Below are 16,674 nucleotides of genomic sequence, written 5' to 3' on the forward strand. Positions count from 1 at the left end.
GGGGCTCATAGTGGGGGCAGCAGTATCCCAGGCCAGCTTGGCCTCCCCCCGGATGGTTCCCACTTCCCAGGCCGGGCACCTGCCCCTCCCTCGTTGCCGACAATGGGGCAGCCTGCGCCCTGCAGGTCAGTGTGGTGCTCCCCGGGTACCCAGCCTTGGGAGGCACCGCTCCACCACCTGCCCTTGGCGTCAAGGGAGCAGGTCTGGGCCTGCTGTGGCTTGGCTCCCTGGACCCAGCAGCCTCTAGCAGGGCCAGCCCTGCCCTCCAGGTCCCCACAGGCCTCGTCCTCTGTACCGGCAGCGATAGGCGCGTCCAGCCTCCGAGCCGTGGGGGTTTCTCTGCGGTGCACTGATCGAATCCCCCAGCCTGCTGCTCCCAAGGGCACAGATCACACCAGAGGGGAGGCGTCGGCTCAGGCCCAGCACAGCACAGCTCAGCACTGAGATACATTGACAGTGGAAACAAGATGCGGGGGACACTGAGCAGGAACGTTGGAAACAAACGGTTACAGATAAAACAAAATAACTCGCTTCCTGGAGCCTGAACCTAACGAACGCGTGCCCACCGCGTCAAACGACACTTGTTTCACCTTAAGTTCTCGCCCCCTGCTGGGCGCCCCTTTCATGAAGCAAACTCGCTGTCCGGTTCCTTCCCCGGAGAGGACGAGGGGGTGTCATCTTTGGGCGCCAAATGTACTAAAGCAAACCTTCAATGTGGCCTTGAGACAGCCCTGCCCTCGGGCTGCAGGCCTGCGCTGTCTGACCGGAAGGCCCAGTCGAAAAGGGACCCTGGCGGCTCCGGTCAGCACTGCTGACGAGACCATTCAAAGTCCAGTCGGCGGCGCAGCAGGGCTAAAGCAGGCCAGTCCCTACCTGTCCTGGAAGCAGCCAGCAGGTCTCTGTGCCCCCCTAGGTGGAGGGCCAATCAGGGAAGCTCTGTGCACTGCCCCCACCCCCCGGTGCTGCCCCCGCAGCTCCCATTGGCCAACTACCTCGGCAAAAGGGAGGTGTGAGCAGTGCACAGACCCACCTGGTTGCCCCTGCGTCTAGGGGCCAGACAGTGCGGGGCCAGGGCAAACCTGCCATAGCCCCACTGCGCTGCTGACTGGGAGCTGCCTGAGGTAAGTGCAGCCTGCACCCCACCCCCTACCCCAGGTTGGAACCCCTTCCTGCACCCTAACTCCCTCCCAGAGTCCTCACCACAGCCCCCTGAGCCCTCCTCCCTGGCCCCACCCCAGAGCCCACACCCCCAGCTGGAGCGTGCACCCCAAACCCCAGCCCGGAACCTCTCATTTCTGGCCCCACCCTGGAGCCCTCGCACACCCCAACCCCCTGCCCCATCCTGGTGAAAGTGAATGGGGGTGGAGTGGGTGGGGCAGGAGTGGTTGGTTTTGTGTGATTAGAAAGTTGGCAACTGTGGTCTGCGTCCCAGCTGTGTGTCTTCCCGGTGCTTTTCTCTGACCTTTTCACACTCCTGCCTCACCATTCGGTTCAGCCTGGGGGGAGACCCACCCGCAACCAGACTCCTCCATTTACAGGGGGCAGTGCTCATCCCCCAGAAGCTGCTTTCAGCCCTAGCCGCAGGCCTGGCGAGCATGGCTGTGACACCTCCCGTGGGATCTGTACGTGCATTTCACACCTAGGCTGGAGACTAGTGAGACACCGGCTGTCACTGGAGCCCTTCCGTGCCAGTCTCTGATGCACTAGGACGTACACCCCAGACACAGGAGCTCCCCGTAACCCTGTGCACCTCTCTGGGCCCCTCCCTGTTGGCACCCAGAGGTACCTGGGTCAAAATCGGCTCCTGCACCCTTTGCTCCCAGGCCTGGGGCAGGTGAGCAGCCTGCCAGGCTCCCCCGCAGCATGCTGAGAGGCAGGGCACAGGCCTGCTGGAGAGACAAGGCTGGGCCTTGGGGAGCCCTGCACCTGGCTGCAGCGGCCCTGGGCTTGCGCCTTGCAGACCCAAGGTGCCCCCAGCCCCACGGCAGGTCTGTTACACCCTGCACTGGGGGGGGGGGGGCTGGCTCCAGGCAGAGCTAGGCACAGGCTGGTGGGTTGCAGAGGTGCTGCGAGACTGGAGTGCGGGTGCCATGCTGGGCCGAGAGCCCCAGCAACTGCCCCACACCATGAGCCACACAGACAGGGCAATGAGAGTGTAGCCATTGCCCTGCACCGTGCCCCCTGCTGGCACGAGTGACTGGCCACCCCTCATATCCAGCCCCCTGTCCCCCACAGCACCCCCTGCTGGCGCTGGAGCAACTGGGCACCCCTCATATCCAGCCCCCTGTTTCCCACAGCACCCCCTGCTGGCGCTGGAGCAACTGGGCACCCCTCATAACCAGCCCCCTGTCCCCCACAGCACCCCCTGCTGGCGCTGGAGTGACTGGTCACCCCCTATAGCCAGCCCCCTGTCCCCCACAGCACCCCCTGCTGGCGCTGGAGCAACTGGGCACCCCTCATATCCAGCCCCCTGTCCCCCACAGCACCCCCTGCTGGCGCTGGAGTGACTGGTCACCCCCTATAACCAGCCCCCTGTCCCCCACAGCACCCCCTGCTGGCGCTGGAGCAACAGGGCACCGCTCATATCCAGAACCCTACCTTGCTCCCCATGGTGCCCCCTGCTGGAACTGGACTAGCTGGAAGCTCCCCCCCAGCTAGTGCCCCATCCCCACATCGCCCCCTGCTGGGAGAGGCTGGGACTGGAGTATCCGGGAGCTCCCCCCACAGCCAGTGCCCCACCCCCACGTGTTGGTCTCACTGCTCCAGTGCAGGGCACCTGCTCTTGTGTAACCGCCCGGATTCCCATTCTGTCCCCTTCAGCCAGGCTGGCTCTGGCAGGGCCCTGGCAAGGCCTGGGGCTGGTGCAGCGTCCGGCTGAGCGGGCAGGGAGGGGGGCACTCAGCGGGTGACCTGGGCAGGAAGTTGGGGGGGTCTCCTTTGGCAGCAGCTGCCCTTCACTGGGTGACACTCAGCAGAAACTAGCACAAGTGCCAGGCACTGCCCAGGGCTGGGCTAGCAGGGGCTGGACCAGGGCAGGTGGGGGGCAGGGTGCCTGGCTGTGCCTGTCCCCCCCCACCCTGGCACCAGGGGGCACCGTGCTGGAGAGGTGCTTGTGTCTCCCACCCGGCACCAGGGGGCACCGTGCGGGGGAGGTGCTTGTGTCCCCCACCTGGCACCAGGGGGAGGTGCTTGTGTCTCCCACCTGGCACCAGGGGGCGCCGTGCGGGGGAGGTGCGTGTGTCCCCCGCCTGGCACCAGGGGGCGCCGTGCCCGCCAATGATACAGCTCTCAGCTTTCCAGGTGGGGGCAGCAGTCAGCACACCCCGCAGGGGAGGCGCGTGGGGATCTGCCCATCCCGCTGGCCGGCTGTGGGGCCTCGCACTGGACTTACCCGTAGTGGCGCTGCCAGAGCCACGAGCTCCCAGGGCAGAGAACAGGGACTCAGCGTCACTGGGCCAGACCACCCTGCAGCCCCCACCCTGCGCCAGGGCCAGAGCCAGGTCCAGGGCTCTGTCCCAGCGCTGGGGCATCCTAAGCCACCCCGTTGGGGAGGAGCTGGCCTGGGGCCATATGGCCTCTGCAGTCAGCCCTTCCCATCGCCCCCTGAACAAGCCCCCCAACCTCCAAAGTGCGATCTCTGCAGGCAGGGCCTGGCAGAGCTGGGCCGGGGGGCAGGGATGGGCCAGGCCAGCTGTTCTGGGGCCCGTCTCGCAGCGCCCCTCCCCTCCATGCACTGCTGGTCTGGGGGGTGTCCCCAGAGCCCTACAGGGAGGTGCTGCCTCCCTGACCCCTGGTTTGAGGGTGCTGGAGCTGAGCACGGGGGTCAGCCCCTCCCTGCCCAGGATGTGGGGGTCTCCTGGAAGGGAGATGGGTTTTGGGGCAAGGCAGGTGCTCCTGACTCTGTTTGAGGGGCCCACATGTGCATGTTACGGCTCCATGGTCATTCTTCTGCCCTGGTGCTTGCCTGTGGGCCCCGCCTGCCAGCTGCGCTCAGCCCCCCTGGCCCATGGGGGGGGCGTCACCCATGGAGGGCCCTGCCCTCGCCTCACACACCCAGCTACTGCCAGTCCTGGGCCATGCCCGTCACCTGGGGAGCACCAGAGCAGGCAGGGACCCCAGCAGTGGGAGGGCTGATCCCCATGGGGTGGGCTGCCCCAGAGAGGGAGGGGCGGGGTTCCTGTGGGGCAGCCACAGTCCCGTGGGTCCATCCTTGTTTCCAGGTCTCTCCGTTGAGTGAAGCGGGGGCTCAGAGAGGGAGGGGGAAGCATTGTTGGGTCTGAGTCTGGCACCAGCTGCCCCCGAGGCGGGCACCGACTGGCGGGTCTCTGCAGCGGGCAGCACTGGGCAATCAGGTCAGGACGACGTGGCTTGGGGGTGTCGCTGCCAGGGCACAGGCTTGTCAGCAGTCCAGGAGCTGCTGCCTCCACTTCGTTCCTCCCCCGACTGTCCCTGGTCTGCGGGCAGCTCCTGGCCAGGGAAGCTGGGGGCACTGGCTGGAGGCCGTGTTCCTGGCAAGGCCGTCTGGGGACGGCCCCTGGCACCCAGCTGTGGGCAGTGAGGCCCTGGAGGAGGTACCTGTGGGTAGGGCAGAGACCTGCCCCCCCGAGCCCAGGCAGCATTAGTGCTGGGCACCTGCCAGAGAGAGTGAGCAGCAAGGCCAGAGATGGAACCCAGGAGTCCTGGCTCCCAGCCCCCCAGAGCCGGGAGGGAACCCAGGAGTCCGGCTCCCAGCCCCCCAGTCTAGCTCCCTAGGCCGCTCTCCCTGTGCTGCAGATCTCGCCCACCCACAGAGGGGTGCCGTGATGGGTTTAGCCCCAGCTGGGCGCGTCTGGGGGGCCGTGCCAGCTGCTGCGCGCTCGGCCTGGGGACGGATGGGGCCCGGGTGTGAAGGAGGCAGGGAGGGGACGGCGCTGGCTCAGGCTGGGGAATCGAGCGGCTGCGTGAGCATGTTCAGTGGTGGGGGAGCAGCAGACTGCTAAGGAGCTGGAGCCATCGCGCCGGCAGGCTGCACCGGCAGGCAGCCCCGGAGACGGGCACACAATGGGCTGCTGAGCAGCTGCCGCGCGGGTGGCCAGCGAGGGGGGGCGCAGCCCGGAGACGGGGTCCCAGGCCACATTCCATCGCCGTGGTGATCCGGGGCTGCGGTTGCCAGCACCTGCGATTGGTGGGAGCAGGGTCCTGCTCTGGCCGCGCCGGGTGCAGGGGGAGCCCGGGACCCGGCTGCCTGACAGCTGAGCATGGGCGGGCACTGCGGGCAGCCCAAGCGAGGGAGGGCAGCAGGGAGCCCAGACGCCTGCCCCGGCGCTGGGGCGTGAGGGACTGCCGGGGACAGGGACTGGAGCCGCCATGAGGGCCTGCTCGCAGGGCAGCGCAGGGGCCGAGCGGCTCTCCAGCCTCCAGGTCTTTGCCAACAACTCCTCGCTGCACGGCATCAGCCACATCTTCCGGCACGGCTCGCTCTCGCTGCGCCGCGTGCTCTGGGCCCTCTTCTTCCTGGGCTCGCTGGGGCTGCTGCTGCTGGTCTGCATGGAGCGCGTCACCTACTTCTTCTCCTACCCGCACGTCACCAAGCTGGACGAGGTGGCCGCGCCCAACCTGACCTTCCCCGCCATCACCATCTGCAACCTCAACGAGTTCCGCTTCTCCCGCATCACCCGCAACGACCTGTACCACGTGGGCCAGCTGCTGGCCCTGCTCAGCGACCGCTACGAGATCCGCAGCCCCCACCTGGCCGAGCCCCAGCTGCTGGCCGCCCTGCGGGACAAGGCCAACTTCCAGAACTTCAAAGCCAAGCCCTTCGACATGGCCGACTTCTACAACCGCACGGGCCACGACATGGCCGAGATGCTGCTGCAGTGCAGCTTCCGTGGCACCGACTGCACCGCCCAGAACTTCACCGCGGTGAGTGCGGCCCCGACCGGCACAGCCACAGCCTGCCTCAGGCTGGCTTCCGATCCGGGAGCAGCTCTGCCTGCGGGGTGTTGGGATGTTTGACTCCAGGCCTAGGGGGCAGCTCGGGGGGCAGGGTCCTGGGCTGGGTCTGTCAGTCACTTGGGGTGGGGGCGGCGTGCTGTTGGCACTGCTGCGTTGGGCTCGTACTCCCGGGGCGTCAGAGAGGGAACGGGGTGACGATCCACCCCTCCCCCATGTGCCTGGTACTGCGCATGGGATTCCTGCTCCCCCCATGGCTGGGCTGCTGCCCCCTGGGCTCATCCCCCATCTCTGGAGCTAAGACCCACCCTGCAGCCCAGCCAGACCAGGCCCCCAGCTGTCTGCGGACATGCCAGGCTCCCCTCTGCCTCTGGGACCCTGCAGCCAGGGCCGGCTTCAGAACGGCGGGGCCTGATTCGAATACCCGGTGGCGCTCCGGGTCGTCGGTGGCACTTTGGCGGCAGGTCCTTCCCTTGCTCCGGGTCTTCTGCGGACCCCCTGCTGCCGAAGTGCCGCCGAAGACCTGGACCACCGCCAGGTGAGTAAAAAAAATTAAAAATTTAAAAAGGCGCCTAAGGCGCGGGACCTTCTTAGGCGCAGGCACGGGGCCCGATTCTGGGGAATCGGCCCAAGCCGGCCCTGCCTGCAGCTGTGGGTCTCTGGCCCCTGCCAGCCACGGAGCTGCCGGCCCCACCCAGGCGCACGGGCCCTCGCCGTCTCTGGTGCCACGAGCTGGATGACATTCGGGAGCCGGGGCTGAGCCGACAATTCCCCAAAGCTCCTTTCTGGGCTGCAGGCTGCCGGGCGTTTCCCAAAGGAGACACCCTGGACACCACGCCAGCGTCACTACAGCCCTCCTCGCAGGATGGGCCCGTGCGTCACAAGCAATGGCCTGGCCTTGCAGCCTGGCTAGGAGCCCCCCGCTTCGCCAGCTGGCCCATGGGCCTGGCTGTCCACTCTGACCCCGTTTATATCCCATGCGCCCTGCCAGCCGCGCCGCTTGGTGCCGGTCCGCGGCCATGTGGCTCAGACGCCCCCTCACGCCGCGCTCCCAAGCCGGCCTGGCCCAGGGGGTCCAGCTGAAACCATTGCTGCGGTTTGCAGGGACAGGGACCCGACCCCTTGGGAACACTCGCTGCACCCCCAGCAAAGGCACTTCTCGGCCACTTGCCTCGCTGGCCAGCAAGCGCCGCCTGGAACCTCCCTCTGGCCTGTCCCTAGTGCTAGGTGCTGGGGCGGAGCACACCCTGACCGTTCGCGACTCTGCTGCTCCAGCCCGGTGGGACAGGCAGCGCTGGCTAGCCATGGCCTCAGTTCCTGCCGGCGGGAGTGGGGAGCTCAGTGTGTCGTTCACACCCACAGGACCGTGCTCGGACCCTAGTGCCAGGAGCAGAAACCAAGAATCTCGCTGCCAGTGTCGCCGCTGTTGCACACTTGTGTAAAGTCTGGGCTGTGTGTGCGCCGCAGGAGCCATGTGTGCACACTTGTGTAAAACGCAGGCCATGTGTGCATGCATGTGTGACACAGGGGTCATGTGTGCACACTTGTGTAAAACGCAGGCCATGTGTGCATGTCTGTGTGACACAGGGGCCATGTGTGCACACTTGTGTAAAACGCAGGCCTTGTGTGTGTGACACAGGGGCCATGTGTGCACACCTGTGTAAAACGCAGACCGTGTGTGTGTGACGCAGGGGCCATGTGTGCACACCTGTGTAAAACGCAGGCCATGTGTGCATGTGTGTGTGACACAGGGGCCATGTGTGCACACCTGTGTAAAACGCAGACCGTGTGTGCATGACACAGGGGCCATGTGTGCACACCTATGTAAAACGCAGACCGTGTGTGCGTGACACAGGGGCCATGTGTGCACACCTGTGTAAAACGCAGGCCGTGTGTGCATGCGTGTGTGGCACAGGGGCCATGTGTGCACACTTGTGTAAAACGCAGGCCATGTGTGTGTGACACAGGGGCCATGTGTGCATGCATGTGTGACACAGGGGTCATGTGTGCACACTTGTGTAAAACACAGACCATGTGTGCATGCCTGTGTGGCACAGGGGCCATGTGTGCACACTTGTGTAAAACGCAGACTGTGTGTGCATGCGTGTGTGACACAGGGGCCATGTGTGCACACTTGTGTAAAATGCAGGCCGTGTGTGCGTGACACAGGGGCCATGTGTGCACACCTGTGTAAAACACAGACTGTGTGTGCATGCGTGTGTGGCACAGGGGCCATGTGTGCACACTTGTATAAAACGCAGGCCGTGTGTGCGTGACACAGGGGCCATGTGTGCACACCTGTGTAAAACACAGACCGTGTGTGCATGTGTGTGTGACACAGGGGCCATGTGTGCACACCTGTGTAAAACACAGACCGTGTGTGCATGCGTGTGTGGCACAGGGGCCATGTGTGCACACTTCTGTAAAACGCAGGCCATGTGTGTGTGACACAGGGGCCATGTGTGCATGCATGTGTGACACAGGGGTCATGTGTGCACACTTGTGTAAAACACAGACCGTGTGTGCATGCGTGTGTGGCACAGGGGCCATGTGTGCACACTTGTGTAAAACGCAGACCGTGTGTGCATGCGTGTGTGGCACAGGGGCCATGTGTGCACACTTGTGTAAAGCATGGGCCGTGTGTGCATGCGTCTGTGACGCAGGGGCCACGTGTGCACGTGCGACATGCTGCAGTGTGTGCACAGGGCTGTGTGTTGTGGCTCCCTGACCAGGCTGCTGCACACTGGGGCTGGAGCCTGCCCGCGGGAGCAGACGCCGGCGCGTGGGTGCAGACCCTGCTGCTGCCCCAGGCTGGGCGGAGCTGGGCCCTTTGCTAGCTGTGCCAGGGGCCCGCTGCAGCGGCTGGGCGGGCTGGCAGGTGCACCGCCGTGGCCTGTTGTTTGCTGGCTGCTGCCCCTTTAAGAACGGGGTGGGGCAGACAGGGTTTGGGGCAGGGCAGGAGCCCTGGCTGGCGGGGGCGCTCCCAGATACTTCAGCTCCCGCCTCTCCCAGCAGGGGGCGCTGTGGGGGTGGGGCAGGTGCGGGGGCTGCAGCGACTGAGGGACCTCGGGAGACTCGGGACGAGCTGTTGTGGAACGGGATGAGCAGAGCTGGGATGGAGCCAGGTGTCACGGACTCACTGGTCGTGCCCACTCGTGGCCCCGTGGGGGGGCCCCTTTCAGGGCGACAGCCCTTCTCGGGGGGGCCGCTCTCTGCCGGGGTCAGGCCCCTCCACCTCCTGGAGCCGCACCTCCCTGAGCCTCAGCGCGTCTGTCTCTGCCGTGGGCCCCTCAGGGAGTCCCCTCGCTCCGGGCCCCCGGGGCCTCCACCCCCCGAAGGGGTTGATGCCCCCTGTTCTCTAGCCCGGAGCGACTCTCAGCCAGCGTAACACAGGAGGGTTTATTGAACGTCTGAACCCAGCTCAGGAAACTCTCCGGCCTCAGGCCTGGCTCCCTCAGCCCAGCACATCCCAGTCCCACTGCAGCCAAGGGGGCTCTGCCTGCTCCCCCCTCCAGCCCCGAGCCCCCCTGCTTCCCAGCTGGGCCTCCGATATCCCTGGCCCCAAGCCCCCTCTGCCCATTGTCTTCTCTCCAGGGAAACAGGGTCGTAAACAGGGTGCCCTCTGCCTCCTCTCCTCTCAGCCCCACTCTGGCTGGAACTGGCTGGTCAGGTCACCCGGGTCCTCTCTTGGCAGCCCATTGTCCTCCCACTGGCCAGAACCGGCTGCGACTACTGAGCTGGGTCGTCAAGGTCACCAGTCGCTGGGGTCTCCATCCTCCAGGCCATCGGCCGGGGTCCCAAGTCCCCTCTCCGGTCCTGTGTACCAACAAACTCCCTCTCCCCTCCCCTCGTTAAACCCATAGCACCCAGGGAAACTGAGTCTCACCCGCTGTGCATGCAACCCCCTAGAAACCAAGAAAATCCCCCATAAGAAACAAGGCAAAACAAGAAACTCCCCCACTTGGTCACACCAGGCGTTGAGAGGGTTTGAGGCCTAGGGTGGCCCTGCCCTAGCAGGGTGACAGGCTGGGACCTTCGCGCGGGGCTGGGGACGCAGGGCAGCAGGGCGCTGGGTGCAGACTCTCCATCTCCCGCGCAGGGCAGGCAGGCTGCATGCTCCAGGCTGCGGGGAGGGATCCCTCTGTCCCCACTCACACTGAGCCTGTGGAACTCCCTGCCACAGGGTCTCGCTCAGGCCAAGCGCTCAGGCACGGTCAGAGCGTCAGACGTTGCTGTGGATAATGAGACTGTCCAGAGCCCCCCAGGGGCATCCGGCCGGGCTGCCTGCGACAGCGCTGGGCCGGCCTCTGCTCTGGGCTTGGGGTGTCTCCCTCTGGGCAGGGTCCCTTGGAGGCTGGGCCGGGCCGGCCTGGCAGCTTGGGGGATGGGGAGCAGGCAGATCAGGGACGAGAGGAGCGTGGGAGGCTGGAGAGGGGACAGGCCCACGGAGGGGGCGATGAGGGAGCCCCGCAACCCTTCCCTGCCCCATATGGCCCTGGCCTGAAGGGGCAGGCCCAAGCTCACAGCACCTCCTGGCAGTGCCCACCCCGTGCTCAGCTCTTGCTGCAGCTGGGGTCCCCCCCAGCACAGGGAGCCTGTGGGCAGGCGTGTCCCCCGCTCCCCCGGCGGGCCTGCAAGGGGCATTCAACGGAGAATGGACACGGATGGTCATGGAGGCGGCTCCCCGCCCACACGCCCCCTCTCCCCCTTCCTTAGATGGATCCCTTGTTACCATGGCAATGGCTCCCCTCTTTCAGTGCAGCCGTTGCCATGGCGATGGCTCCCCTCCCTTACCTGTGCAGCCTCGTTGCCAGGACAGCGTCCCTGGTGTGGGTTGGGTGCCGCAGTACCCGCATGGGCCTGCTGCACCCATCACACCCCTACCCAGGGCACTGGGGTGAAAGACTCCAACCCAGGGCCCAGTTGCCATTTCAGGGTGTCCCAGATGGGGGTGTGGGGGGGTGTATGGACCCTTCCCTCCCCCAGGATGCACCAGGCCCTTACCCAGCTTGGGCATCCCTCCGAGCTGCCCCGGGGCCAGTCCCGGGGCCAGCGCAGTGCTGGGCCAGCTCCCCTCAGCCGGCACCGCTCACCCCGCTGGCCTACGCCTGCCCCAGCCAAGGCAGGGCTTCCTGGGGAAGTGGGGGCCGGTCCCTGGCCAGGCAGCCTGTTCTACGCAGTGTCGGGGTGGTGGTGGAGGACCCCAGAGGTCTCCGTGGGTCACTGACATGGAGCTGCAGGGTCTGGGCTGTGCCTGGCCTGTCAGCAGGCTCCGGGGGGGACCTCTTAGCAGGCCGGGCCCAAGGACCCCCAGTTCCCTAGGGACCCACACTCCAAGGCTGGGCCTTCACCCCAACGCCCCGTCTCCCCGTGCTCCCAGCAGCGAGGCCTGCGGGAGGCCATGCCGGGCCCGGCTGGGGGCAATGTTCCCGGGCGTGTTCACTGCCACGCGGGCCGCCTGTGCCAACCGGGGCCCGTCGATTAGTTGCCTGGCCAGTCTGACGGGCCGAGGTCAGCGCAGCGAGGCAGGAGTCCAGCCGCAGGCCAGTACCCGCCAGGCCAGCTGAGCGGCGTCAGCCCCGGCCCCGAGTTCACTCGGTGTTGTCCCCTTTATCTCCCCACCCCAGGCGCCAGAGTCCCTCCAAAGAGCCCCTTCCCCAGCCACCTGCCCCGGGCTGCCAGCTCCGTAACCAAATCCTGCCGGGCGGCCCGCTGCTTGCTGGGGGTTGGTCAGGCCTTGGCATCTCCTTGCCTTGCAGGCCCCTCTGTAGATTTGGGCCAGTTATGTAGTGACTCTGTCCATCCCCAGCTGGCACCGTGCCCCCCCACCCGCTGCACTCTCCCAGGAGTGTCAGCCCATTGGGCAGCAATGCCATGCCCCGAGGGAAACTGAGGCATGCCAAGGCTGCATACAGCTATTACAAACAATTCCCACGTGGTCCGAGTTACACCCTGGGGGCAGCAGGGAGTGAACCTGGGCCCACTGCATCCCACGGAGGGAGCCTCCCCTGCCCAGGCTCTTGAAAACTCACCTGCCACCCCCAGGAGTCCGAGCCCAGCTGCCCGCGGGCTGCAGGATCTGAAAGGCCAGATTCAGGCTGGTGCCTCCTGCGGGAAATGGGCCACAACTCATCAGCAACACCCCATGGCATGGGGGGGTCCGTACCCAGCGGGGCAGGGGTCTCTCTGGCCACGGGGTAAAGAGGAGTTGCTGGATTTGGGTGGGGACAGGGGGGCTCTGGCAATGGGGTGTGGGGGAGAGTCGCTATGGGGGGAGTTTCTCTGGCTATGGGGTGTGTGAGGGTCTCTGGCTGTGGCGTGTTGTTCTGGCTATGGGGGGGTCTCTGGCTATTGGGTGTGGGGATCTCTTGCTATGGGGTGCAGGGGGGGCTCTGGCCGGGTGGGGGGGTGCAGGAGCGTCTGGCTCTGGCCATGGTGCCCAAACTTTTCCTATCATCCTCCCCTTACCAGTAATGGAATCTGGTCATCCCACTCGCCCCTCTCCAAATTGCTGCAGGCAGCTCAGCAGTGGGCTGACGGCAGAGCTGGGGATGGGGGAGGCGCTGGGACTAAAGATGGGGCTGGGCTGGGCTGGGGGGGCGGAGTGGAGCTGGGGGCTGGCCTGGGCCCTACTGTGCACCCCCCCATACGTTCCTCCATGCCCCCCAGAGGGGCGCCCCCCACAGTCTGGGGACCACTGGGCTATGGGGTGCGGGGTGTCACAGATCCCTGGGCCCGGTGCTCTCGCCCAACTCTGGAACCATCCCTGGGAGAATCCCTGTGTCTCAGCCCCCCTCAGGGGCTCCCTCTTTCACTAAAGGAAAACCACCCCCTGCCTCCTGGGACCCACCCTGGGAGCCTTCAGCCGCCTGCTTCATGCCGTGAGCTCCCCTCAGGGCGTCCTGGGGCGAGACGCCTGCACCCCCAGAGGGAGTCCTGCACCCCCAGTTCCTGCCTGCAGTGAGCTCGGCCAGCGTGTGAGAGCCGGGGGTCAGTGCAGACAGTCTGTAGTTACCACAGAGAACAGAAAGTTACAGCCAAGTCCAGCTGGGTCGGGCCAGAGCCAGGACCCCTCCCTAGGCCCAGGCCAGGTGCTTCTGGGTCCAGCAGCCCCCCACTTAACACCCCCGGCCCCTCCTTAGCCCTTTGTCCTTGTTCCCCATGAACATGGTCACCTGCCTCCTCCTCAGCCCTTGTCCTCCCGCTGGTCACACCCGGCTGGCCTGCTGCGGAGGGGCCGGGCCATGGGTGCCAAACGTCCGGGCAATTGGAGTGGCCCCTGTATTCTGGCCAGCACCCCACTCCCCCCGGGGCTGTCGGACAGTGGCCCCCTCCCCCAACCCCCCCCAGGCCGTCGGCCAGTCCCCCACTCCCTCCGGGCCGTTGACCAGGCACCCACTCCCCCCAGGCCGTCGGCCAGTGGCCCCCTCCCCCACTCCCCCCGGGCTGTGGGCCAGCTGCCCCCTCCCCCCAGACCATCGGCCAGTCGCCCCAAGGCCATCGGCCAGTCGCCCACTCCCCTGGGGCCATGGGCCAGTCACCCCCTCCCCCCGGGCCATCGGCCAGTCCCCCACTCCCCCCGGGCCATTGGCCAGTCGCGCCCTGCCCCAAGGCCATCGGCCAGTCGCCCACTCCCCTGGGGCCATGCGCCAGTCCCACCCCCCCGCAGGCCATCGGCCAGTCGCCCCCTCCCCCGGGGGCCATGTCCTAGACCTCCTGTGCGCCTTCCACTGGGCCTGCCCCGAGGAGCCCGACCCAAACTCTCCTGGGAGCCGACCCCGAAGGGAGGGCTGCTGTCAGGCCTGGACCAGCTGCTGGCCTGCTCCCTGAGTGACGGCCCTGCCTGGCTTCCTGGCATAGAAACGGGGCCAGTTGCTGTGGCGCTTGGGCACATTCAGCATGGGGGGCGGGGGGGGGCGTATGCGTCCTGCGCTTTCTATCGGCTTGCTGTGGCAATGTTCTTCTGTCCCTTGGCTGGGGGTTGGAAGGCAGCCAGCCCTGACTGAGTGTGGCTAGGGTGACCAGACAGCAAGTATGAAAAATCGGGACGGGGGTGGGGGGTAATAGGTTCCCATATAAGAAAAAGCCCCGAATATCGGGACTGTCCCTATAAAATCGGGACATCTGGTCACCCTAATGTGGCCCTGTTAAACCCGCTTACAAACAAAGCCTTTTATGGCATCACGAAAGGTTCTGGCTGTCGCTGCATCAGACAGACAGTCAAGAGCTGAGATGATGACGCTAAACCCAGGATCAGGCGCAAACACTGCAGCGGGGTCCGTAACTTGCTGGGATAGGGCCATGGATTCACCCCCACCCCCTTTGTCCAGCATGTCATTCGTAAGGACATTGCATGGCAAGCAAGGCCCTGTCCCCCCAAGCACTGCCTCCCCCTCAAATCATTTAGCCCCTTTCTCCCCACAAACACATTCCTACCAACCGGTAGGACCTGGCTATGTTTGCTTTGGAAAAGAGGAGATTAAGGGGGACATGACAGCGATCTTCGAATACTTGAAAGGCTGCCATAAAAAAGAGAGATAAAAGCTGTTCTCTCTGGTCACAGTGGCAGGACAAGAGGCAGCGGATTCAAGCTACAGCCCAGCAGAGTTAGATGAAATCTCAGGGAAAACTTCCCAGCTGTAAGAACAGCAGGACAGTGGAACAGACGCCTCAGGGGGGGGGGTTGTGGAAGCTCCTTCACTGGAGGTTTTCTGAAGGAGGCTGGAGTCGTCTGTCTGGGATGGGACAGACACAACAAATCCTGCATCTTGGCAGAGGATTAGACTGGATGACCCTGGCGGGCTCTAGGATTCTCTCCCCCTCTGCCATTGGGCCGGCCAGGCAGTCCATGGCGTGGGAGCACAGAGCGTCCCTCACTCCTGGTGCCCAGGTACATCTAGCTGGCTGAGGGGACCGTCTCCATAACCCTTCGCAGTCACAGGGCCAGTCGGGGGGAATCGGCTCCCCAAGGACCGGGAAGAGCCCAGCAAGTGCCGTGATGCGGACACTGGCATCCAAACGGGTGTGTAGTCACCTGCCCACAGCACATCCCACAGCCGCTCTGCACCAGCTGAGCATGGGTCAGGGCCTGGTGACAGGGTCCTGCCCTGGGAATAGCAGCCCAGCCTGTCCCTGAATGTCGACTCCCGACTGGCGACAAACCCCGGCATTGTGAACACGTTGCTGCACGTAAATCAGCCTCTGTGCGTCCCAAGGGCCTGCATTCCAACAACGTAGTGCCCATATGCTCTTGGCGGGCAAACCCTGGGCACATGGGTCGCATCCATGGGCTGTTCTCAACACGGGCAATGCCTCCGGTCTAGCGTTACTGCCGCCGCTCGGGGCAAACTGCACGCCCGGCTGCTCAGACACCTCTGCCGTGCCTGGCCCAGAGTCGACCCCCCCAGCACCAGTGCAGCGGAGCTGTAGCAGTCTGGGGCAGCCGGCTTCTGGCCAGTCAGGGGGCCTCCTGCGGGCGTCTCTACCCAGAGAGGGGCGGCTCCAACCTGCTCCCACACTCCAGAAACGTGGCTTTCCTCAGGTGCCAGGTCTCACCCCGGGGTGCATGGTGCTGGGCCTGCCCTGCGCCAGCTGCGCCCGGCCACGGACTGGGCATTAGCGGCTGTGCTGAGCATCACGAGGCTGCCATGCCAGGTCCTCTGCCTCCTCCTCTGCCTCCTCCTCGCCTCCCCCTGCTCTGTCATTAAATCCGCCAGGTCCCTTGGGTGGGTCAAAGTGCTGCCCACATATCGCCCGGCCCTCGCCCAGCTCCTGCCAGGTGAGTGACCGCGCAAGCCAGCGAGGTTTGGCCAAAGGCGCCTCCTCCACGTGGCTGGTGCCGGGAGCTGAGAGCGCAGACAGAACGGTAGCTGGCCCGTACAGGGTGGACAGTCAGCGACCATGGCCCCAGGGGGGGAGTGGCCCCGTTTTGGGCTGGTTTGACTTGGGGCTGTGAGCTGCCGGGCTGCCAGAGCCCCTGTTAACATGGGGTTCAGAACTAGTGTAGACGCGCCAGCCCCGGGTTCTCTAACACAGGACATCTGTCTGTCCATAGTTGCAGTTGGTTGGTTTTGGTAGGTTAAGGTTAGTTGGTTGAGGTGGGTTAGTAGCTGGGGTTGGGTTAGGGTTAGTTGGTTGGGGATGGTGGATGGTGGCCTACCAGCCCTGGGCTTACGGCAGTGCAGACAGGCCCAGCCCCCCCAGCCGTTCATGGACACAGCCCCCCCATCCAGACACAGCGCAGCTCAGCACATGGCACAGCCCCCTCCCAGCATGGCCTGATCCTGGTGCAGGGTCTCCCTGGGCTGGACTGGGGCTGACCCCTCGTGTCCGGCTCTGTCTCCCCTGCAGATCTTCACACGCCTGGGGAAGTGCTACACCTTCAACGCGGGGGCGCCGGGCAATGAGCTCCTCACCACTGTCAAGGGTGGCTCCGGCAATGGGCTGGAGCTCATGCTGAACATCCAGCAGGAGGAGTACCTGCCCGTCTGGGGGGAGAGCGGTGAGGCTGGGCGCTGGGCACAAGGCTCCCCACACATACCTGGGACAGCAACACCCGGCATGGACAGCCCTGCCTGAGTCTGTCCCTGGGACAGCAACACCCCCTAGACAGCAACACCCGGCATGGACAGCCCTGCCTGACCCCGTCCCTGAGACAGCAACACCCAGCATAGACAGTCACCCCACCACCACCCCCAGACAGCAACACCCGGCACACACAGGCCTTTCTGCGCCTGCCTCCCC

The 16,674-nt window shown here is 65.4% G+C and overlaps 1 protein-coding gene across 2 annotated transcripts in view; it reads left to right on the forward strand.

The window, feature by feature from the left end:
* The first annotated feature begins 5,170 nt into the window (after nucleotides 1–5,170).
* Nucleotides 5,171–16,674, forward strand: part of ASIC3 (acid sensing ion channel subunit 3) — a 34,340-nt gene continuing 22,836 nt past the window's right edge. For both annotated transcript variants that reach the window (XM_045004295.1, XR_006576736.1), the window contains exons 1-2: nucleotides 5,171–5,901; nucleotides 16,282–16,432. In XM_045004295.1, the coding sequence (XP_044860230.1) occupies nucleotides 5,347–5,901; nucleotides 16,282–16,432 (706 nt within the window). In that variant the 5' untranslated portion in view covers nucleotides 5,171–5,346. The remainder of the gene's footprint in view (nucleotides 5,902–16,281; nucleotides 16,433–16,674) is intronic.

Source organism: Mauremys mutica, chromosome 2, assembly GCF_020497125.1.
Source record: "Mauremys mutica isolate MM-2020 ecotype Southern chromosome 2, ASM2049712v1, whole genome shotgun sequence".
Classification (NCBI taxonomy): Eukaryota; Metazoa; Chordata; order Testudines; family Geoemydidae; genus Mauremys; species Mauremys mutica.